At 43.2% G+C, this 23435-nt stretch overlaps 2 protein-coding genes across 2 annotated transcripts; one reads left to right on the forward strand and one right to left on the reverse strand.

Annotated features, from left to right (window-relative positions):
• The first annotated feature begins 536 nt into the window (after nt 1-536).
• LOC108093822 (ribulose-phosphate 3-epimerase) lies at nt 537-2013 on the forward strand. Its single transcript, XM_017194138.2, has 3 exons — nt 537-864; nt 923-1105; nt 1586-2013. Exons 1-3 carry the CDS (start codon nt 679-681, stop codon nt 1880-1882), a joined length of 666 nt encoding a protein of 221 aa, XP_017049627.1. The 5' UTR covers nt 537-678; the 3' UTR covers nt 1883-2013.
• Nucleotides 2013-23216, reverse strand: LOC108093824. The gene is made up of 14 exons (XM_017194140.1): nt 22200-23216; nt 11459-11587; nt 11132-11390; nt 8528-10214; nt 8289-8458; nt 7791-8120; nt 7639-7736; nt 6757-7157; nt 6265-6591; nt 6022-6205; nt 5804-5963; nt 5616-5742; nt 5408-5553; nt 2013-5347 (listed from the first exon to the last, which is right to left on the reverse strand). Exons 2-14 carry the CDS (start codon nt 11554-11556, stop codon nt 5036-5038), a joined length of 4299 nt encoding a protein of 1432 aa, XP_017049629.1. The 5' UTR covers nt 11557-11587; nt 22200-23216; the 3' UTR covers nt 2013-5035.
• Between the last annotated feature and the right edge of the window lie 219 nt (nt 23217-23435).

Consider the following 23435-nt stretch of genomic DNA (forward strand, 5'->3'; position numbering starts at 1 on the left):
CCATTCAAACAGCAACGTTGCAACATTCATGACTAGAGATGGGAACTTAAACCAAGGACAGTCTTAAATTTTTTATTAAAAAAAATGACAGGTAATAATATTGTTAACATGTTTTTCCACCCTGTAATTTTCTTATCAGTCTCTACTATTTTAAAATAATTAATAAACTTGTTATTAAGTGTATATTTTACCGTTACACATAATAACACCTTCTTAACATTTATGAAATCATTGTCCACAAAAAACTTTAAAGCTAGAATTTTATTTTTATTACCATTTAATCAAATATCAGTTTTATGGTAAAAATTCATAAGTGTTCATAAATAATATACATTGAGCAAAATGTCTAGCTCCTATATGCTTATAATTTGAGAAACAAATGTTATAAACCAAAACATACTGAATAACACATTAGTGATGAGATTATAATTAACATTAAGACAGAAATCATACATGTTTACGTATCAATAAAAAATCAACTTTAAAATCCAAGACATTTGACACCACACGTTCGCTATTTCTGAAAGTCCCCCTACGCACAATGCCATCTCTATAGTTATCGTGTCGGTTTTCAAATGTTCCGAGCTCCAGCTCCCCTCTGTTTGACCTCCAGTAAACAAGACGGCGTCCTCTAACCGCTCTGTGATCCGTCTCCTCAGCACTTGCGCCATTAAGAAGATGTCAGTGAAAGCCAAGATCGGTCCCAGCATTCTCAATGCGGATCTGTCAAACCTGGCGCAGGAGTCCCAGAAGCTACTGGAAAATGGAGCGGACTACCTGCACCTGGACGTTATGGACGGCACCTTCGTGCCCAATCTCACCTTCGGTCATCCCGTGGTCAAGAGCTTGCGCAACAAGATCAAGGTGGGCAGTCGGTATAGCCAGATATCCAATTACGTTTATCCTCCATTATTCCATTCAGACGGCCTTCTTCGAGACACACATGATGGTCCAGAATCCGGAGCAGTGGATTGAGCCCATGGCCGATGCAGGAGTCAATCTTTACACGTTCCACGTTGAACCGGTTGCGGATGTGGTAAAGGTCAGCCGGTTGGTGCAAGAATCCGGCATGAAAGTGGGCCTGGCCATTAAGCCGGGAACGGAGGTGAGTTGAGGTTATGTTTTGACACTCCATACTTGCAACTGGATTTCTGGATTCAATTTATTGCTAGATTAGTGTTCTTAGGTGAAAGCTCTCTGAGATTTACTCAAAAGTATTTTAATAGGCATTTATTTTAATTTTCATTATAATTTCAATAATTAAATTGCCCTTTCCACTTTATTTATAATCTTCAAGACATAAAGGTACAGATATAGGATATATAGAAAGACTCCTTCGTATTTTTATAAATGGAATTCTCTTACGGATGGTTTTCAATTTAGTTCCTTTTCAAATCAACCACTTGTTGGATATACTACTTAGGTAGGTTACGGCCATATCGGTCTCTTGAATGGTTGTTTGTGAATGTTTTAAAAAAAAATCACTCGTACAGATGTGTTTTATAAGATCAGAAAAAGTAATTATTTTTACAACCCGAGGAAAAATGGTATGAAAAAATAAATACTTTACGGCATTTTATTAAAGGTTAAGGATCTGGAGAAGTACATCAGCATTGCCGACGTTGTGCTGGTAATGACGGTGGAGCCTGGTTTCGGTGGACAATCCTTCATGGCCGACATGATGCCAAAAGTACAGTGGCTGCGCGAGAACTACCCGAACCTGGACATTGAGGTGGACGGGGGAGTGGGACCAAAGACCATTGATTGCTGTGCGAAAGCCGGAGCCAACATGATCGTATCGGGTACAGCCGTAGTCGGAGCCTCCGATCAGCAAAAGGTTATCAAGGACATGCGCGACGTGGTGCAGGGCTACCTCACGTGAAGATGCATTTACTTACGTTACGTTAGCAATAGACGAAATTTTTTATTAAGGCGCAAAATGTTGACAAAATTGCAATAGTAAGTGATTGGAGTTTCTTGGGAAACGACTATTAAAAGACATTTACAATCAAATATTTTTTTATACATTTATTTTCCAACATTTATATAATATATGTGTGTAAGTATATATCATGTTTTGTATGACATGTTGCTTTTAGCATTTAGTTGGTTATACGTGTCTGCGTGTAGTTTTTGTAGTTACATTTAGGATACTGCACTTTCCCAGTTATTGTAGGACATTGACCAAATGTCTATCTTATTGTCATGGTTATTCTCCCTTTGTTTGCCAAAGTAAATGTTCAACAATATTCTCTGATTCGCATCAAAACTTCAAAATCTGAATGTAAAACTGTTCTTAAATTCTCAATGCCTCCGATGCGCTTGTCCAGCTCACAGGAAAAAATTCAGTTTGTATTTTATTGTCAAAGTTTGTTCTTGTAAATTCTTCACAAAGTTCCGTCTGTGCATAAATAACAAGTGCTTCTCATCAAATGATCATCTTTAAACATTTACATATAATATTCTGATACGTGAGTACATATTCTAGCTTCAATATTTTCGCGACACAGGTAAATTCAACTAGTTTGTTAATCAGCTTCTGGTTTTGGGTTTTGCTACATTTACACATAACGTTTCGCTACAATTTCTTGGGATCTTTGGTTTTTAGGGCTTGTGTTTATGTCGTGTCCTCCTAAGCACATGGAGCATGCGGAACTGAATCGAGTCCTTTGGGGCGCAGTCCCCGTTAAGCGCGGAAATTCAACTAGGATTTATGGGACCTGTACAATTCTGAGTCGACGTGTTGATTGTATGCATATTGTACTTAGTAATTATCTATTTTGCAATGTATGCCACGTGTAAATTATTTCACTCTCTCCACTCGCCAATGCTAAGCATTTTACATCTACAATATATATATATAATATGGGTTGTGTTCGATTTCGACTAAATGTACATAAAGCTAAGCGTTTTGATAGTAGCCTGGAGCATGGGTGTATAAAAAAAGATCGCCATGATCCGTGTGATCGTAAATGCACATGGAGAGTAAACCCCAGAAAACTGAAAAGGTGAAGGAGTGGCTTACTGTCCAAGGCAACAGCTAAGGGAGTTAAAACACAAACTTCATCTCGCCGAGGTGCGCCTTAAATTTCTTGTGATTCAACACCTGCACTTCGGGATGGCTAAAATGTGCTATGAAAGAATAGATTCCCTGATTTCGGACACCTTGGGATTTCAGTAACACACCGATATATTTCCATGCAATGCACAATATCGAAGTAAGCATATTTCCTATGATATGGGTATATCTTTATAAGTATGTATTGTCCTGGATCTGTCTGCTGTACTCCCTCACTATAGTTAGAATGCTCGATCTACAACAGCCCACAGATTTGTCTCGAGTATAATCTAAGCTTTCCACTTATCGCTTGGTAATATGCATGTATAAATTTAGACACCATCACATCTGCTTAAAAGCTACCACTACAATATATATATAGAATATATGTATCCGTTATATGTATATTTCTTGTATATATTTCAGTTACATATTGGTTTGTGTTCATGTTCCGCTTAAAACATCGTGTGCCTTGTGTAATATGCGCTTCATTAACCCCCCGTTAAGACTAATAATACTTTCCACTTGTAAACTGATTGTACAAAACATGCATATATGTATATAGGTAGGCATAATATGTCCAACTAGGTCTAGTAGTGATCGGTTATACATTTGCAATCTCTTGTCTAAAGCATTTCAACAGGTTTTAGCTAGAACCGATAAGTGAAAAACATCGAGGTATTGAAATTCCGCCCGAACTGGGCCACGAATCCGACTCGAAAACAAAAAAATATATCAAAGCTATACACGTCGCGAAGCTCGGGTGTTTCTCGTGTATTATAATGTGTGTTGAACAACCGATTTTGAGTCTTTAGTTACGCGTATATTTTACATTCATTTTCGTACGATTCCTGTGCAAAACAGTTGTGCCTACAAATTAGCGTTCGTATTTACTAGATGGCACATGAGGATAATTGATGAGGGGGGATCGAAATTAGGGCGTTACTTTGAGCTTCGACTAAAGCGGCCAGTCTAAGTGGGGCGTGACAAACGAGTTGCTTTGGCGTGTAAATAGTTCTAAATATTAAGTTACATTGACATATCCACTATCGAAGCGTGTATACCTTCTGTAGTTCACCGCAAAAATATTACGAATCGTATGCTATGTGTATAAGTATAATCCTTCTGTTCTGACCATCGTCATTTATTCTTATTTCCTTCTTTTAGTGTTCTTTAAAGCTGAAACCCACGCATTGTAGTTAATATTTTCATGACTTACAGCTATATGCATTTACTTGCTTATTGTGCATTCTTATTATTGTCAACTGCACGTTTTTTATTGTTTCATATAGATCCTTCTTTTAAAACAGCATATTTGGAATAGAGCTTACTGCTAAGTCCATCAAATGCCCAAGATCAGCAATTTTTCCTTGTTTTCTTTGGTTTAGTTATAGTTACACATTGTCTAAATTGATCTGCTTATTTCCTGTTTTAATTTTCAACATTCATTAGCTGTGATTCTACTATTTATGCTTGGCTATATTTTTCTGAATTCTTACTCGTTTTTCACATGATGTTTTTACCGGGACCTTTCAACACAAAATCCAGCTACAAAAACGAATTATTGTCCGGGTTTTTGGGGTATTTAGACACAATTATCAATTGGTTAGATATCGGGTACATATCGGTTATCTTCAATTTACGTGTAAATATATAAATCGCGTATGCAATATGTATTGACATAGGTTGCACCCATTTTCGGTTAATTTCTTTCGTTTGACTCGGTTCGTCGATTCCTTGGGCTTGGGTTCATAGAAATCTCTTTGTAAAAAAATTGACAAATAAATTCGGCAAATTGACATATGATGATGTTGCCCAAATCGGTGTTAGCCGGATGGCCAATACCCTAAGTTCAGTAGCAAAATATATGTATGCATCCTACAGGATCCATCGGTTCTGATTTGTTTTTCAGTTTTTTGTGCAATTGTTTCATGGATATGCTCCGTGTTACAGTGTGTATTTCCACTGTAGCCAATATTAGTTGTTGGACGAGGTCCTGGAGTGTGAGTAGTAGTAGGGTTTTCCGTTCTGCATTGGATCAGTGGCTATTTTGGACAGCATGTCGGGTCCACCCGGATGCAGATCGTACTTGTTCACCCGATCCTCGTTGATGGGACGAGTGTGCTTTGCGATCTGCTCCTGGATCCAGGGCACATACTGCACCACGTTCGCATAGACACCCGGCAGTCGGGGGTGGGCACACATTATGCCCCAGGACACGATGCCGCCGACGAACCAGCGATCCTTCTCCCCAGGATACGGACACAGCAGCGGGCCACCCGAATCGCCCTGCAGATTAGGATGATTCAAATTATTTGGGAGGGAGAATGATAGAATGGTAGTACTTACCTGACAGGCATCCTTGCCTCCGTAATCGAATCCGGCACACACCATTCCTTCCGATACTGTCAAGTTTTCGAGCCACTCGTCGCACTGATTCCTCGTGATGATGGGCACCTGCACCTCGTTCACTATGAACTCGTACGTGGACTTGGCTGTGGGTTAAAGGCAACATTAAAGTGTTTAATTTGACAATTATTTTGTAGACTCCACTTACGGTCCTTGTCCTCCCGCTTTCCCCAACCGATGACAGTGCATAGAGTGCCAGAATGCAGATTCCTGACGCTTGGAGGCGGCAAACAAACGGGCAACAGGTGCTCATGAAAGGCAACTCTCGTGGCCAGCTGTAAGGATTTACCATTCAATTGGAAACAAAACTTGAACAATGGCTTAAGTAGACTTCACCTGGAAGAGGGCAATGTCATTGTCGTGGGCAATAGCCATGTTGTACTGTGGATGGGGGATAACAGCCTTGACCTTGACCTTCTGACCCGAGTAAGTAAAGGAGTTGCGACGGGTTACGCCCAGCTGAATGGTCCAGTCCTCTAGATCGATAACGCTATAGCTGTTAAGAAAGAATTGGGATTTAAACCAAGCTTCATAACTCCTAGGGCACAACTCACTTTCCCACACAATGCGAGGCCGTGAGCACCCACTGATCCGATATCAGGACACCAGCGCAGTAGAAGATCTTCTCGGGACCACCCAAAATGGCTGCGAGGAACGGCCAGTTGCCGGGATTCGCTTGGGTCCCTCCAATAATACGCCTCGACGGCTTGTGCCTGCCCCTCTTCACTCTGCCACACTCTAAAAAAAAAACTTGGTATTAAGCACAAAGTGAAATATTTTGTAACTGAAGAACTCACCATAATTGGAGCAGGTAAGCTCGGCCATCGGATAGTCCTCTGTCTTCTTGCAGTTGGTAAACTCCTGCATCAGGGTGGACTTCCTCTTGGCGTACACCTTCCAAATGTCGGTGGACACATTAACCGAGGCCAACAGGGGGCGATGGGTGCGTTGGGTGAGGACACTGGTAGCATTCACGGCGGAGTAGCCCAGGATGGAGCACACGGCACTGGGCGACACCGCCCGATCCCAGTTCTTCACACAGGCGGGCATCCACTGCCGCTGGCCGATGCGGTAGACCTCCAGCACCCCAGTGCCCACGTCGCCGTTCCGCTCACTCAGCCTCACTGTTTGGGATTGGTAAAGGTAAATGGAAAATAAAGAATATTATTACGAGAACAGCCTATAGCTTTTTTATTTCGATTAGATAAAATATAACGTTCTACTGACCTAAACTAATCATTTAAATTTGAAATATTTGTTTGTGTGTAACTTAAGACCCTGAAACTCACAGCAGTTACGTTCATCCTGGCCGTAGGGACAGTCGATGATCCCATCGCAAATGTGCTTGGTTCCGATGCACTGGCTATCACCGCAGTAGATCTCGTCCGGACCGCACCGTTCGCACTTCGCCTCATCTGCCTGGTCCATGCAGTCCAGGTGGCCATCGCACACGTACTCCTGCGGCAGGCAGCGGTTCTGGTCGCACTGAAAGCCATCGCACTTGGGATGCGTGGCCGCCTGCATCACCTCGCGGACCTCATCCACACCCACGCACTCCTCGGAGCTGGGGAAGTCCTTGAAGAGCTTGCAGTTCAGGTACTCGGGCAGACTCAGACCGAACACGTCGAAGAAGAAGCCGCAGCGTCGCATCGTCTCCGTGCAGAGGGTCTTACAAGGTGGTACTGTAGCACTGTAAGAACGTGACTTTCGTTATTTTTGGGCATCTTAAATACCATATATTAAAAACTATGTATGTACAAATGCCCTATGCAACAAGAAAAATGAATTGAAAATGATTTCTGCCAAAGCAAAGGATACAACCCGGTTTTTGATAAGACATCTTATTAATGAAAATTAAATTGAGTTTACTTCGTAATATCATTTAAGGGTCCTAGCTATAAACAATAAAAGTCAGTCAAGCAAAACCCGAAATCCCGAGTTCCTCAGGTAAGGAAGCATGTACATTGAACTCACTAAGAACTAGATAAAACTAGCATTACGTGTTAGTTAAATCAAAAATGTGCTTCCTGCTATTGATCGTAGTTCATGACTCTTTAAATCTACAAAAACTTTATTTTATATATCTATTACTATTATATTATTTGAATCAATAAAATATTTCGTTCCTGAGCTTTCAGCAATCTAATGCAAAGTTTTTAGATTAGTCTTACCCGCTCTGTCCGCACTTGGGCACGAAAAGCGTGCAAAGAAACAGGGACACCAGTTCGTAGCATCTCACATCCACCAGTGCCTCATAGGAATCCAAGTCCTATTAAGGATTGAAGTTAGTGGAGGTTCTACTGGGCTCCTTACTCATAATTACCGTTTGCGTCTCCACTTGACCAAAGTGACCGATGTAATTCGGGAACACGGTATAGTTGTAAGGGATCTGGGGACCCTGGCAAAATCGCACGATGATGGGTAGGCACGTTCCGGGGGCCGGATTCTTTCCGAAACTCGTGTTGTCCTCCACGTGGATCGTGTTGATGATCGTCTTGTTCACGAACTTGATCGTCGGATAGGCATTAAAGTAGGCAGCCAGTCCTCCGGCGATGGCCAGCAGGGCGAAGGCGTTGATAAGGATCTGGAACAGGCGGAACTTCAAGCGGCCGTTGGTGATGTAAGGATTGGAGCTCTTCCGCCGGTTGATTATCTAAAAAGAATTATTTTGTTGATATTTCCGGAACAGTATTTAGACTTTATGTATACTTGTTAAAATGTTTTATTAAAGATAGGAACTTAGATAGCGAAATACGAGTATGCAGTGAAGCATACTTAAATGTAGAAATTATAAACAGACTATAGAAGACAGTTTCCTTACCTGATGCTGCAAGGACATGGTATGCGGTGCTCCGTTTTGGAATCGCACGATGGTCTGCAGGCTGCTGGGCGGAACAGCCGTCTTGTGGAGCGGGGAGATAGTCTGCGGCGGTTCCAACTCCTCGATGGGCTCGTGCTGCACTCCCTGACGGCACACAATCGGAGCTGGCGCTGGGGAGTCAGAGGAGTCCTGTTAGAAAGGTCAGGGGTGAAGGGGACTTTAAGGGGACTTCAACCTACCACTGCAGAGCCGCTTGGCGGACAAAGATGGCAGCAACGGGGCTTCCATGAGCTTGGGATTGTAGCCGGGACTGGACGTCTGACTAAAACTGTCGCTGGAGATGGTCGAGTCCTGGCGGAAGTTGGTCCGACCTCTCGGAGGCGGCACTGCGGGTGCCGGCTTGCCACTTCCGTTGCCGCCGCTCAAGAACCTCGTGGGAGCCAAATCCATCATCGGAGTTTGTCGCTGAGCGGAGCCGGGAGCGTTGGTCTTTCGCCCCACCTGCTGGGAGCCCAGGAGCGGTGCCTCCATCAGCTTGGAGTTGTAGCCCGGACTGGAGCTGATGGAGTAGCTGTCGCTGGACAGCGTGGAGTCCTGCCGCTGCTGCATCCTCGGGTAGGCGATGGGCGGCGGCTTGTTGCGGCTCAACTTGTTCCGTACGGTCAACGGCGGAGCCGGATGACCCCGCGATCCCGTGTTCTCCGCGGAATCGTAGACGTTCGCCTGACGCAATGGTGGCTCTGGAGGTCCTGGACGTTTGCTGTTCGAATCGATGGCCGGCACGGTGGCTGGACAGGGTCCAGACATGGAGGACATGGTGCCACTGGAGATGGTGCTGGATCCTGCCGAGGCAGCGGACGAAGTGGAGGCCGAGGCCGAAACGCTACTGGGTTCCTTCGAGGACTGCGACTGGGACTCGCTTATCGAGTTGTTGCTGTTGCCACTGCCCTTGGCGGCAGGTGGCTGCTTTCGGGCGGGAACCACTGGCAACTTGGAGCCATCTGCTCCTCCGCTGCTGCTCGAGCTTCCGTTGTTGTTATTGCTGGCCGGACAGAGGGCCAATGCCAGGGTGTTGTTGTTGTTGTTCAGCTTGTGCATGACATCGTTTAGTACGGTTCGCTCCCTGTACACCTCCCTAGTGTCCCTGGTTTCCCTAGTGTCCCTGGTGTCCCTGGTGTCCCTAGTATCCCTCGCATCCCTGGCCAAGGGTGAGTCAATCGAGCTGGACAGGGGCTTCTCGTCCAGCGAGGACTGCGTGTCCACCGAGGAGAAGCGACTGCGGAAGTCGACGCTCGTCGAGCTGCTGGCGAACCGCTCACTGTGCCCGCCCAGCGAGGAGCCGTAGGCAGAGTCCACTGTGCTGCTCGAGGAGCGCTGGGCCCGCTTGGCCATGTGGCCCAGGCCCGAGTAGCGTCCGGCCAGATAGCTGGCGACCTTGACGGGCGTCGAGGTTAGCGACTCGTCGAACACGGAGTTCTCCAGACTCATGCGGTCGTCATCGGAAATCCCATCGGCATCCGCATATCCGTTCGCCGGACGTGAGGCTATGTCAACAAGCAGAGCTGATTGCAGGCCAGCTCCTCCTCCTACTGCTCCTCCTCCTCCTTGTCCATCGCCCGACCCCCGAGCCAGTGCCTCTGCGGTCACGTTTGTTGGCTGCGGATAAACAAACACCGTGCCCGTGGCGTGGGCTCCTTCCTGTCCGCCAGTCGCCAGTGGATTGGCACTCGGACTCGACGCCTGCCAGGCGCTCTTCCCACGGAGCATTCTGCGCGGAATGGGCGGCGGTGGCGTCACCGGGGTGTCCACCCGCACCAAGTGCTGCTGCTGCTGCTGTTGCTGCTGTTGGTGGTGGGGAAACTGCCTGCCTCCCGCGCTGGCCCCCTGGAAAGCTGACTGGCCATATTTCTGCTCCGCCATGTTTACCTGCCGGCGGGAAAACGAGAATGTTCGTTGGTGGAGGACTCGGAAATATGGCAGCGCAAATACAGTGAAGAACCGAGCGAACTAACCGCAAAAGCACAAATGTGAAGAGTTATTAATTTTCACAGATCTTTTTAATATCATCGAGCTTTTGTTCTCTTCAAAAAGATTAATTGCATTTTTAATTACACGCATGAAAACGGCAAAATTATCATGGCATTTCGTATACTATTGTCTTGTCTCAATGAAAAAAGGAAACGACAGAAAAATACACTCGTTCTTGAATATTTTGTAAACCTTTTCATTATAAATGTCGGGTATTGGGTTTCAATAATGAATGCGAAAATGTCTTCTTCTGCTTTGATGAATAGAGTATTTCCCGATGCAGTGTTTACTCCTTCGATCGTACACTGTGTCATTATTTTCCAGTAGCAATATCCAGCAGTTTAAGCTCCTGCCAGGTGCTGAGGACGACGGCGGGCAGGGACTAAGCCTCCGCTAAGCCGAGTGCAGAAATCCTCACGGAAAATAGGAAAAAAAAACTCAGGGGGGATTTGAGGGCCAGGCCCTGCTTTAAACTGAATTCGGGAAGGCGAAATGGTTTTGGCTGCTCTTCATATCGATCTGTGAGTCATGCAAAGCCAGAAAAAATTTGCGGAAATACTTAGGCGGCTAACCTTCAAACTCCCCTCGCTATAACGTCAGTTTAATTACTCTAATACATTTCTTAATATTAACATAACCAACTAGATCATAACTACTGCAATAGGGGAACTAACCACGTAAAAGCGGAAGTCACTTTTACTTGCTCAATTTGTAGTTTAAGCTAATGGTTTAATTTATCGGTGCAGTTCTTTTCGAATTGCTGAAATACAAACACGTACTTCCAGTGAAAATCTGGGGGAAATGTCCCTACTCACAAGCATTTCGGTGGCTGCCTGGGGCAACTGCGACGGCTTCTGCTTGTCCTCGAGCATGGGGTAGTAGTGGGAGGAGTGTCGCCGCACGATGCTGTTGCTGCTGGAGATGTTGCCGCCAGAGGTGTTGCCGCCGTCGCCGATGTTGCTGCTGTAACTGGGCAACGGCAGCAGGGTGACCGACTTGCACTGCTCCTGCTGCTTGTCGTAGAAGTCCAGGAGGGAGTTGAGGGGCAGTGCCAGACTCGAGGCACGCTCCGATCTGGAATGGCAACGGCACCGAGTGCTATCATATGCAACTACGCCAGACTAGAGCAAGTGTTTCCTCACCTTGAGCGACTCCGCTGGTCTGCCACCGAGGTCTGCTGATGGTGCTGATGGTCCTGGGAGACGCTCAGAAATTGTTTATTCATATCGAGTGCGTTCATGACTTAATCGACGTGATTCGGCGAAATCAATCTGCAAGTTCAGAGGCAAATCGGATTGGATTAGTGGGCCTGTGCCATATATGTGATCTGCATGCGAATCGCGCCAACTTTTTGTTTTACGCCCGCGTTGTGCATGCCGCGCATATTAAAAGAAGACTATTCCGCACGGAGAACGGAACTCGGAGTATAGAATGCGGAATACCCATACAGGCCAGGACCAAACCGGTCATGCAAATAGCTGAGGGGCCTTTTGGTTCCTGTGGTTCCGAAATCAATTACACAATAGCCCCGCACACACACACACACACACACGTTGAGGCGGACACGTGACAATAGATCGCACAAAAAGTCCAAATAAATGCAGTCGCTCTCTGTGTGGCGGCCATATGAATGTGTGGTATACGGTGTATGGTGTATAGTGTATCGATGCCATCGGAATCGGGACAAGCAATTTGGCCTTTTGTGTCTAATGGATGCCATTAGTCGGCTCGCAGCACAAAGGACCCCGCTGACCCCTATCCCTATCCGGATCCCCAAGTTCGTATTGTGTGGCCAAAAGCCGATTCGAAGCGAATTTAGCCACTCCGCTCCTGGGATGGCACAATTGAAAGCGAGTTGCTTTCCGAGTCCATCTAGCCGGGTTAATTAAGTGGTAGCAGCAGTTAATTAGAACTTATCCGGAACATTTTCCTTGAAAATGTATTGTTTAACTACTTTAGTTGGTTTTTAATCACTTGGATGAAGACAGGGGATATTTTAGGCTACAAATAATAATTTATGAAATAAAATAATCTAATAATAATCTAGGAAATAATTTAGAGTAAGCTAGGAGGTGCAATGCAAAACAACTTACATTTAAACCTGTATACCTATATCTATGCAATTTAAGTTCTCGCACACATAGCACCTGTATAACCAATAATATAATATAAATTGCCAAAATTAACGAATAATCTTAGATTTTCTTATATCTTTTTTCTTTTTTAAATAAGCTTACATATAACAAGGTTATGTGTTGAAACTTGAATTATAAAACCAATCACTACATAGTAATCTGCAAATTAGTTTATAAATTCACTGCTTTTATTCGTTTAGTCAATAAATCGAGCATCACTGACAATATTGTCATATGTGTGTGGCCGCGTTTATTACCGACCGCTCCTGGTGTTAACTTAGTTACGACGGATACAATTTTTTGCTGGGAGTAAAAAACGGCAACGGGAAAACGGCAGGACAGGAAGGCTCAGCCGTCAAAGTTCGCAATGTGTCAAGGACGAGTTCACCTCGATGAGACACCAGACCGATGCAATACCCCTGAACAGGTGGGGTTCTGGGTTCCTTGTTCTAAGAGCAGAGTCGCTTGTGTGTCAACAGATGGAAGTCCAATTAAGGACTCAATTAGGTCCAATCAACGCAGCACACAGTTCATCAACCGAAGCTACTGGTAAGTTTATTACCTAGAACCAACTTTCGGAATTGAATTTTCAAATACAATATGCAAGTTTAGAGTTAGGCATTTTGAGAAACTTCCGCTGGCACTTTCTAAGCCCTAACAGAAGGTATCTGAATTATCTGACGCAGTATATAAGAAATATATATACTTTTGATTAGCATCGGAGTCGATCTAGGTCTGGACATTCTTGTCTTGTTGTTTCTCCGTAAACTTTTGTTCAGTTTTAAAGCTATCTCGCTGAAACAATGGCAAACATATTGTAAATATTACGAATGTAATATGTCGAAACGGATCGGCGGACTATATCAGATAGGTCTCATAGAGAGGATTCAAAACACTACTGACTTAAAAAACAGTTGTGATGCTCATCAAAAATATATAGGGGAGAAGTGTGGGTTGTGGGCATGGGTCGGTTGTGGGCACCCCTATGTACATTTTCACAAAATGAAGATTGACTTTTGTTGGTAATGTCATTCGCAAGCAATTACCCTATGTATGATTTATGCCAAATATCAAAGTAAATGAACGCGTTCGCTTTTTGAAATGAACGAATTGGTTTTTTTTTGTGCTTGGAAAATGTGGTGAAACTTTATTCAAAGATTTTCAATAGTGTATCAATTAAAGTGAATCGATTAAAAAGGCAAGTGTAATGCATTTTTATTTAGTCAAAGCATTATACTAAATGGAACAATATCGATTTGAACCAAAAAATTTATGCAAACACATTTTTTAATTACTTCTTAAAATGTCTGCGAAAGTTGGTTGTGGGCACCAAAATTGGGGGGGTTGTGGGCACCCGTTTTTTTTTTGGCAAATTTTTTTATTACCTACAATTTCTTGTAAAATTGTTTTCAAAATTTGTTTGGAACCCTCTAGAACATTCTTGTAGAAATCTTAGGCTCTTGGAAAAGGATCCTCTCCCACTGAGAGGGATTATCACTCAATTGACATCTGCGATCGAGCTTTTCATCCGAAATATGTGGACATGCGGGGCAGTCATTATACATGTCAAAATTGTGTTTCCGACGATGAATAACGCCTATGTAGTCTTTGAAATAAATAAATTGTCAGTTTGTTGATATTGGTTGCTGTTTTTTTCCATATTATACCATTTGTATCATTTTTACCCAGGGTGCCCACAACCCCCCAAAAAAAATTTTAGCTGAAAATTACGATTTTACAAAAGTCCATATGAAATTTTTTCGCATGACAAAATCAAGAATGTTTCTTAATAATTAGTTAGCTTAGATCTCTAGCTTTACACAGATATCCATATGTCCAAATAATATGCACTAGTTCGGTAATTATAAGCCAAAAACAAAACTATGCCCACAACCCCCACATCTCCCCTACTATATATATATCATGGGATATGAGGTTCTTTTTCACTGCGTTGCAAGCTTCTAAGTTAAATTATAATATCCTCTGCAAGGATATAGAAATATAGATATCTGTTACTCCACAAAAAGTGCGAAAATCTGTGGCGCCCACAAATTTCATGTCACATTAAATTGGATGATATATAATATTTTGATGTATATAATTTTTGATTGTAAGTCTAAGCGAATGGACCAACCTAAGTAAATGCAGGATTCTTGGTCATTTAAGGCACCTTTCTTCTGGGTTCATATCTGTGTACCGGATATCTACAGCGGCTTATCTTGCTATCTATAGCGGTTTATCTTGTTTTGAGTAAAAAGTAAAAGTCAACTTCATAGCTGTTAACTGTTTTAAAAATGTTGCCATGATAGTTTTCGTTTGAGGCAATTATGTGCTGGCAATCAAATCGTGCTGGCAATCAAATATTTGGCCTTCCACCGTTTAATCGGGCAAATATGCAGCCGCACATGGATATGCATACAGTACTCCGATTTATTCGCAAACACACACTCCCTACGCCATACTAATTCAGTTCGGAATTCAGGGGAGTGTGGCAGGGACAGGATAAACACACAAATTCTATTTGCTCGGCATTTGTATGCTGAACACCAATTCCAAACTCATATGAACCATAAATTGTTTGCCTTTGTGTCGTCCCGATTCCCATCTCCGCCTTGCCGACGATTTCGCAACGCAAAAGCAGAACCACTCGGTCCACGGAGTGGGAAAATCGAAGGCGGGTCTGCGGGACTTTAAATTATATTAAGTCGAAGGCCAGCGACGAGTAGTCAGTCTCGGGAGGAGCATTTGAATTTAAGGTTATTACCCAAATTGTTGGCGCATTTGCCAAGTGTCAGCCGCTCAAATACCAATCACAAATCAGAAATCTCGACCCTGTCACAAAAAAAAAGGTTGAAATTCCAATCTCGCTCGGGCTCAGCACTCAGTTCCCGTGTTCGCCGCCTGATTGCTTTGGTAAACATTATTAAGTATCCGCCCGGTGGTCCCTCGAAAACATTTGTTCAAAGTTGGCGCACCAAATTACATTTTGCGTATGTAAATGGCAAGGCATTCGGAGTTAATCAGCAGACGGCTAAATACGGGCCTGCAAGACTTGCGGAATTGTTTTGTCTGACTCGGATGCTTTCCCCGGGAAGTCCTCGGAGTTAATTTGAACTGGGCAGTCAATGAAACGACTGCAGATTCCTCGACTGCTGACTGGCATTCCGTGAGAAAGAGTTTATCTTCAGTTTCCCCATTATGCAATAAATTCCAGTTCAACCAGTCCTGGGAGCCCCTTTAGTATTTTCAACAGCATAGGGAACATAATCAATCTTGCATAAGTCAGTTGGCTCCACATCCACATCCCGAATTGAAAGGAAATCATTAAAACGACACCACATGAGACCCTAGTTATGTAAGACTTGAGCCAATTACTGCATGTCTGGCGGACATCCCTCGCTCACTCCCGTCGGGCAATCAGCCACATGATCTGGGTACGACAGATTAGGTGTATATAGTATAGCATATAGTATATACGAGTATTTGTTGTGCGAGGCAAATAAGAATTCCAGGCGAGAGTCCGGGGAATTTCATTACAAGGACATCCTGGTCAGACGAAAAAGATACGTGTGCGCCCGCAAGCTAGAATTTTTGCAGGCAAACATTTTTGCACGCACTTCGGCTTATTTATTACGTATTCACTTCTAGCCGGGCATAATTTAAATTTATGGCCCCTCGCTGGTTGCGTTCTCATTTGTCTGGGGCACACATAAATTACGGCTGAGCATTTAATTAGTTTTGTGCAGCCGAATAGCTAGCAGGTGTAGCCTTTGTGATGCTGGCATCTCGGCGATATGAAGACATTTCGGAGGGCAAATTAGATCAATTTTTGACTTGTGTAGCATACATTTGTGCGATCCCACAGGCAACATTAAGTATACGCACGAGCGTTTAACAACAAGCAGCTTACTAGACATCAAAGGATGTCCGCAGGTGAAGGCTACGATATACCCTTTAACATGGCAGGAAAGACAATATCAATGCAAACGGAATTCATTTCAGAAATCTCCAGCTGGTTACCATTACATTACGTATACGCCTAGGTAACACCTGCTCAACGGAACTGCAACTGTCTAGGAAATAAGATTCGAATTATCTGTCGACCTGACACGCGTTGACTTCCCGGCAAAAATTCCCTACCTTCTCGGAATTTTCCACTGGGCTTACGCAACCCGCACCCAAAAAACATTTATGGGAGTTTTCTGTAGGATTGTTGCTCCTCAGACAGGAACAAAAAGAGGCTGGGCGAAGGGCGGAAGGCGGGGGGCGTGGCGCCAGGCACGCCCAAGCAATTAACAAACAAAATATTAGAGACACACACCCACCCACCCACACACACACGCACATACACAGTGAAAGCAAGAGTGCCATTGTTGGTAATTGTGCAATCAGCAATGCGATGGTGTGCGGCATAATGCGATTGTGTGCGGTGAGTGTGAGTGTGTGTTAGCAAGCGCGTGCTGCGAATGGCTTTAACCGAGTGGAGTGGCCAAGAGGGGGAGAAGACGCAGAGCTGAAAGAAGTGGAAGCCCCGGACTGCCTCAAAGTTAAAACTGGAGGAGGGGCTTCAATGTTGCCAACTTCCGCTCGACGCCCGATTCGATTTCCATTTCCATCTCACATTCAAAGGGCGTTCCGTTGACTGACAATCATCGACGATGGGTGTCTGTTTACTATTACCGCCTTATCAACAGTGCCAACGAGGAACCGCAGTCCAATCTCTTGGCATCCATTTCACTGCGTCTCATTTCCGCCGCCAGTTGATCGGCCACATGAGATGCACGCAGCACAAGGAGCTAGTTTTGAACACAATTAACTTGCTCTTTGTGTTTTCTTAAAAATTTACTTCGCTTTTAAAGAAAGTGCAGACCGAATGTATGTTTGTTTGATAACAAGGTCAACAAACATGTCATCTGATATTTGACTATAAGTAACCGATTCGTTTATCACTCGTTACCATGTTAAACAGTGTAACAGGCTGGGTATTAATTATGAATACTAACTTATATTATTAATATCATTATTTTATATTATTAGATTATATTGTAAGCGCTGGTCACACTTCTGATCGGTCGAGAGAGGATGTGCTCTCTCGAGAGAGTAAGAAGCTGGGAATCATAAGAGAACACAATAAAGAAGATCCTGATACACTTGCTCTTTGTGTTTTTTTAAAAATGTACTTCGCTTTTAAAGAAAGTGCAGACCGAATGTATGTTTTATTGATAACAAGGTCAACAAACATGTCATCTGATATTTGACTATAAGTAACAGATTCGTTTACCACTCGTTACCATGTTAAACAGGACGAACAGGCTAAGAAATAAGATTTTCTCTGTGCTGGTGTCCCCGGGAAGGAGACCCTGGTAAATTAATAGCGTGGACCGTTGTTTGCCTGCCACTCAGTCGCCCTGTTTGCATAGTGCTCTCCAGCTTCTGCCTCACTTTTCACGCTTTCCAAGCCGAAGTAACCGACTCAAGTGACATGTATTTGCATACACGCGTTGAGCAAACGCAAACTCAGAGAAATTCTTACAGCACGGGATTTAGGATGCGATACAAGTATGCCAGTAATAAGGTTTATATTACGGAAAAGCACATTTGGGATCTGGGAACTTTCTTCTGAAGTCCCATAATTTTCTTGTTTTTCTTTAGCTTATGTGGCCACTTAAGTTGCCCCACCTTATCCTACTGTTTTCCTATTAGCAGCAATTTTTTCATAATAAGCAGCAATTAAAATAAAATTAGTCACAAAAACTAAATGTACATAATATTGTTAACAGCAAAATTTATAGACAACATCCAAAACTTTAAGATGTTGTACCTACAGTGAAGAGATTTTTTTGATTTCTATTTTCAATTGAATTTAGCAATTCTTAAAAATGAAAAGTTGCACATTAGATTTTGCATAATGTAGACCATTAGACACATATTTTAGACAAAACAAATTTCATATGGGCGTATGTATACGGCTTTAATGTTGTACATATTCCGTCAGTTAGATTGTCATTTAGTGTGTCATTCAGCTAGTCAGTCAATCAGGATTGCAGCTGCCACAAACGGCACACAGGCTATAACAATGGCGAGCATTGAACAATTTACTGGATGCGTTCGCCCGACTGAGTGTGTCAGTATTTGTGCGGGGATACATTGTACGAACAGGATTTACTGTCATCGTCAACGCCATTGTCCTCTTTGTCAATTTACGTCCCGATCAAGGATGGGCGGCCCCCTTCTCTGTTTGCCCAAGTCTGGTCCGGACTCCGGAGCTGGGTCGCCAGTTCCACTTTCATTAGTCAATGCGGCGGTGTTGCCGCTTTGTTTCTGACATCCCAATAAGCGCACGTGCTCTCTCCACGATGTCCCGAATTGAAAGTGCGAGGTGGGTGGTGGGAGGTGGGAGTTGGATGGCAAGTGGTCGGTGGTAGGTGACCAAGTGGGTGGTGCTGGCTGATGTGGCGCCATGCGATGTGGTGCGGCTTATGATGCCTGGCCGAGCACTGATGGCTGCCTGTCTGTCAGTCAGTGGCGCTGGCAATGTGTGTGCAAATAGGTGGAACCACGCAAGCGGAAGTCAAACCGAGGGTTGGGTTGCCTCCAGGCATTTAGAAAAATCCATAGGTTGCTCAATTTTTCCCAATCTAGTAACAATTGAACCATTTTTTGTGCCTGTCTATGAAAAGTGCAGATATGCCGTAAAATTGCAAATCAAATTTCTTGTGAAAAGTTTCTAAATACATATATTAAAGTTCGATCTGATTAATTAAGTAGACAAAAGCTCTAGGATTCAAGGATTAACACGCCGTTGAACGACCATGCATATCATCTTGCGTTGTGATAATTTTCGATATCAGCATTTAATTTAAGGTACATAACAACTTAACAAATAAAAGAGAATCTCTTAGAAGAGTATCAACAGTCTTATGCATCTACCCATAAATGTCCGTATAAGCGTCAAAACTTTTAAAAGTAAATAAAGCTTTAGATCTGACAGTTTGCAAGTGTCTGCATAGACACCATTTTATGTATTTGTTCGTCTCATGAAATCGTGGGGAGCAATTTACTTCAATTTAAGGAGAAAACACGAACCCAAAACGTACTAATTCCAATAGTGCCATAGTGTATTTTGAATTCTGTGTTGTTTTTTTAGTGCAACGAATGGGAGGTTGGGCAGCACAAATGGATATAGGACCCTGTTCGCATCCTGTATATCGTGTGCATCGAACCGTTAACGGCAGACAGTTCAGCAGTGGAGCAAAGGAACACTGGAACAGTGGAGCAATGGAGCAGCTTCACAGCTGCGGTCACATGCAGTCCATAGTTTTCACTGAACAGAACGGGGAATCGAGTCAACAATCCTCCATGGGCCACACACATCGCAGCCCCCTTCTGTGCCAGCTAACTGGTTTGTCGTTCGACTGTCTGCATTGTAGACGTTTTCAGCGGAAATTGATTTTCGTACTCCGACGCCCTGCCACCCACTTGTGGGCGGTAATTTATGAGGGCTTCTCTAGCAGACAACCTCGGGGTATATAGTACTGAGAACCAACTTGCAGTTTCACCGCCTCTGTCAATTAAAGCTTCTACCCCACCATCCTCAGCAATTGCAATCAGTTGACATTCAAGTGAAACCTTAAAACGGTCGATGGCTGGGTGGTTTTTGGGTGGTGACTGAAATCACTTCCCAAGGACACACAAAGAGCCAAAGACCAAAGAACGAGCCAGTTGCAGTTGATAAAAGGAGATCTCTCAGAAACACAATGCGCAGCTCACAGCCATTTAATTATTTCCGCCCACCGCCTACGTTAGATTTAATTTGCCCAGACTGTTACCTCGGATTCCGATTCATTAAAATCATATCAAAGCCGTCGAAAGCAGCAATTTATCTATTTCATTAGGTCCAAGCGATTTCTCGACCCGCACTTAGCTGCCAGGACAATGCCTTTGCTTGTAAATTTCTTGGTAATTTACCTTAGGTAAAGGTCGGAGCCAAAATATTTGCATATTGATTAAGCTATAAGCTGGTTTACAGGATTTCCAAGGAATTTTACAAAGCATTAATTGAACAACAGGATTAAAGTGATTAGGATTTCAGGTAGCGCAATACATACATGACTTTACAAAAACTTAATTAGCCCTGCATAGAAAATATTAATAATCTGGCAATATAATTAAGAAAATATAAGTATAAGTAAAAGACCTAGCTCTTATGTGTGTATAGGAGGTTTGGAATACCGCTCTTCTAAATATACTATATACCGTATATATCTCGCATATATATACTAGAAATATATACTTGTAAAATCCTTTTTTTTTTTTTTCATTTTAACATTTACAAAAATAATATCATTTTCACGCACAATCGTTTATTGGCATTCCAAACTAAGTAGTCGTTTGGAATCGTCCTGATAAGGACCAACTTTTGCAGACTTTTTGAAATACCGTTCAGCTCATTTAAATGCAATTTGCAGCGTTCCCTGAACCCCAAAGACTGTCTGGTCTGTTTTGGTTGGGTTCGATTTTGTTTTTGTGGCCCAGACGCTGCTAATTGATTTCTCATTAGTCCAAAGCGGCCTTTATAGGAAATTGGTTGACTTGAGTCAAACGGGCCAAAGTGTTGCCTAGTTTTCGGGGCCCCAAATTGGACGTGCACAAAAATGTGAAGTTGGAGTCTTGGCAGCCACAAAGGGAAAATCTGATAAGTTAGGGCCGCCAAGGACCAAATAGCGAAATTGTTGTATTTGCCTCTGGCCTTTTTACGCCATTCTTTTTAGTTCCATCGATTTTTGTGCTGTGTGCGCGCGAGTGTGTTGGTATTTGGTCCTGCCAAATTGAGTTCGAATGCTGCGCGAATGGCCGGGGTTCCTGGGACAGCACAAGTTGATACAACTTGGGTAGCGACCGACTTGGCGTTTAAGTGTGATTCCTTGTAGGTGTGCCAGTGTGTGTATCTGCCTTGTTGCCCTGTTTGTTTTCCACTTCAACTCTGCCTGGGCCTAAGGTTCAACAAATTCGTTCTCTCATCTCACTCTCGTCCTGTTTTCTCTTTGTCTTCCGCTGTCTCTTGCTCTCCGTTTCTCCCTCGCTTTCTCTCTCTCACTCGCATTCTCAGGGAAGCTTAACATTTTTCGTGCCTAAGTCAAATAATGCGCTAACACATCATTTCACACTTAAACGCTGTAAAAATATGCATAAAGCTTTTCGCCCATACTTGGTTCACGGTAAATGTACAGGATCACTTCTATATATCGAATTCTAGACGATGAAATAATCCATGACTCTAACTCTCAACTTTATCTACTCTACTCTAAGCTTCAAATATATATAAAGCGTTGAAAATTAAGCATCTAATACAAGTTCTATACGATAAAACGCAATTTCTTCAAATAAAAGAAAAATTGGCTCCCACCGTAAACTTTAAAATTGCATTGCTCGGAGACTCGAATTATCTTAATCAAGTTACCAATTAATCGAGTTGAATGTTCCTCTTTTAAAAGCTTTACAGTGGAAATTGCTTGCCCGCTAGCTGACAAATGTTTACAATATTCTGTTAATTGGACTGTTCTTTGTTTAGTTTTTGCCATATTTACTTTGTTGGGATATGTTTACAAACAAATTTATTTAATATGTAAATTAAATTTTATAAATTTCTGTACACTCATTTCAATAACGTTTTTAATGCCCAAAATGGTGGTTGCAATTATGGGGGCTCGACTGTCGATATGAACGTGTGTCTGTATGCGTTACTTACATATCTCAATTGCTGTCGCTTGTCTGCTCACATTTGGCGGTTGTCACTGTTGTTGTTCGTCGTTTTTCTTGGCCTTATTGTTGTTATTGCATTTCTTGTATTTGTAGTTGCTGTGCGTTGGCAGCCAGCATCAATCTCTGTCCAGCATTTTGGCATCTTTATGGTTCGTTTTTCCTTTTCTTTTTTCGGCTCTGTTTGTTTGCCTTGCCTTTGGGCCACACACCTCAGCGTTGTTGGGTTTATTTTATATTTATTTCGTGCCGTGGGTTTTTTGGCCAAAAATATGAACCTGCTTTGAGCTGTGTGTATGTGTGTTTGTGTGTATTTGCCTTGATATTTTAAGTATCCTGTTTGCGCTGTTTGCTGCGGCTGCTGCTTCTAATTCCTCCGTTGCCTACTTACGCGCCCGCTCTGCTTCTTTTTCTTGGTTGCCCCCTTGTTGTTGAGCATTATTTGCGTAAATAGAATTTACGTCGGCGCTTTTGTGTTGGTAAATTAACTTTGATTACTTGCTGGTTGGGCTTCTCTTTGGTATTATTATTATAGCAAAAATATATAAAACACTCACGACTTTGGTGCAAATAACAAGGTGCAAACTAAAGCTAATTTATTTTCGCATTCTCACAGTCACTCACTCTCGCATTCTTTCTTTCTTTCACACACTTAAACAGTTAGCCTGCATTGATGTATTGTCTCGCTGTTTCCACTTCTTCATCCGCTTAAATTTCACTCAAGTTAGCTTTCTCCTATCTCCCTGCTATCCTCTTCCTCCTCCTGCCTCTCCTTCTCTCCTCCTTGCCTATCCCAAAGCCTTTGTTGTTGCGATAGTAAAGCTGCGCTCTTGTGTGTTGTGTTGTTTTTGCTGTGGCTGCTCTTCGCCTGATACGCTTGTGTTATTATTGTTGCTGGCCACCACAGCTGCTGCTGTTTTTACTGCTGCTGCTGCTGCTTTTTTTACTGATGCTGCTGCACGCGCCGCCTCGGTTAGCACGTGCTGTTGGCCACGACGTCAACGACAACCGCCTACGCACTGCAGGCGCCAAATCGGCGACGCTGGAATTTCAATTACAATTTTCATAGACCCGCTCGCTCCATGGTAGAATAAATATAAGGTAGTCTCGTCGGCTCTGTCAGTCCGATAACAATACTTCAAATGAGCGTGAGTAAAAGGGTGTTTTCTAAAGAGTGCGAAAGAAACAGCTTCAAATTGTGTTCTCTAGACCTTATGGGGTGCAT

Source organism: Drosophila ficusphila, unplaced genomic scaffold (genome assembly GCF_018152265.1).
Source record: "Drosophila ficusphila isolate 14025-0441.05 unplaced genomic scaffold, ASM1815226v1 contig_414, whole genome shotgun sequence".
NCBI lineage: Eukaryota > Metazoa > Arthropoda > Insecta > Diptera > Drosophilidae > Drosophila > Drosophila ficusphila.

Bases quoted from the DNA above. Each gene is read 5' to 3' on its own strand.
- LOC108093822 (XM_017194138.2), top strand. From the start codon at position 679: ATGTCAGTGAAAGCCAAGATCGGTCCCAGCATTCTCAATGCGGATCTG. The intron at 865-922 runs GTGGGCAGTCGG...TATTCCATTCAG, and splicing joins GCTTGCGCAACAAGATCAAG to ACGGCCTTCTTCGAGACACA. The intron at 1,106-1,585 runs GTGAGTTGAGGT...ATTTTATTAAAG, and splicing joins CCATTAAGCCGGGAACGGAG to GTTAAGGATCTGGAGAAGTA.
- LOC108093824 (XM_017194140.1), bottom strand. From the start codon at position 11,556: ATGAACGCACTCGATATGAATAAACAATTTCTGAGCGTCTCCCAGGAC. The intron at 7,158-7,638 runs GTAAGACTAATC...ACGTTCTTACAG, and splicing joins CCCAAGTGCGGACAGAGCGG to TGCTACAGTACCACCTTGTA. The intron at 5,743-5,803 runs GTGAAGTCTACT...AAATCCTTACAG, and splicing joins ATGACATTGCCCTCTTCCAG to CTGGCCACGAGAGTTGCCTT.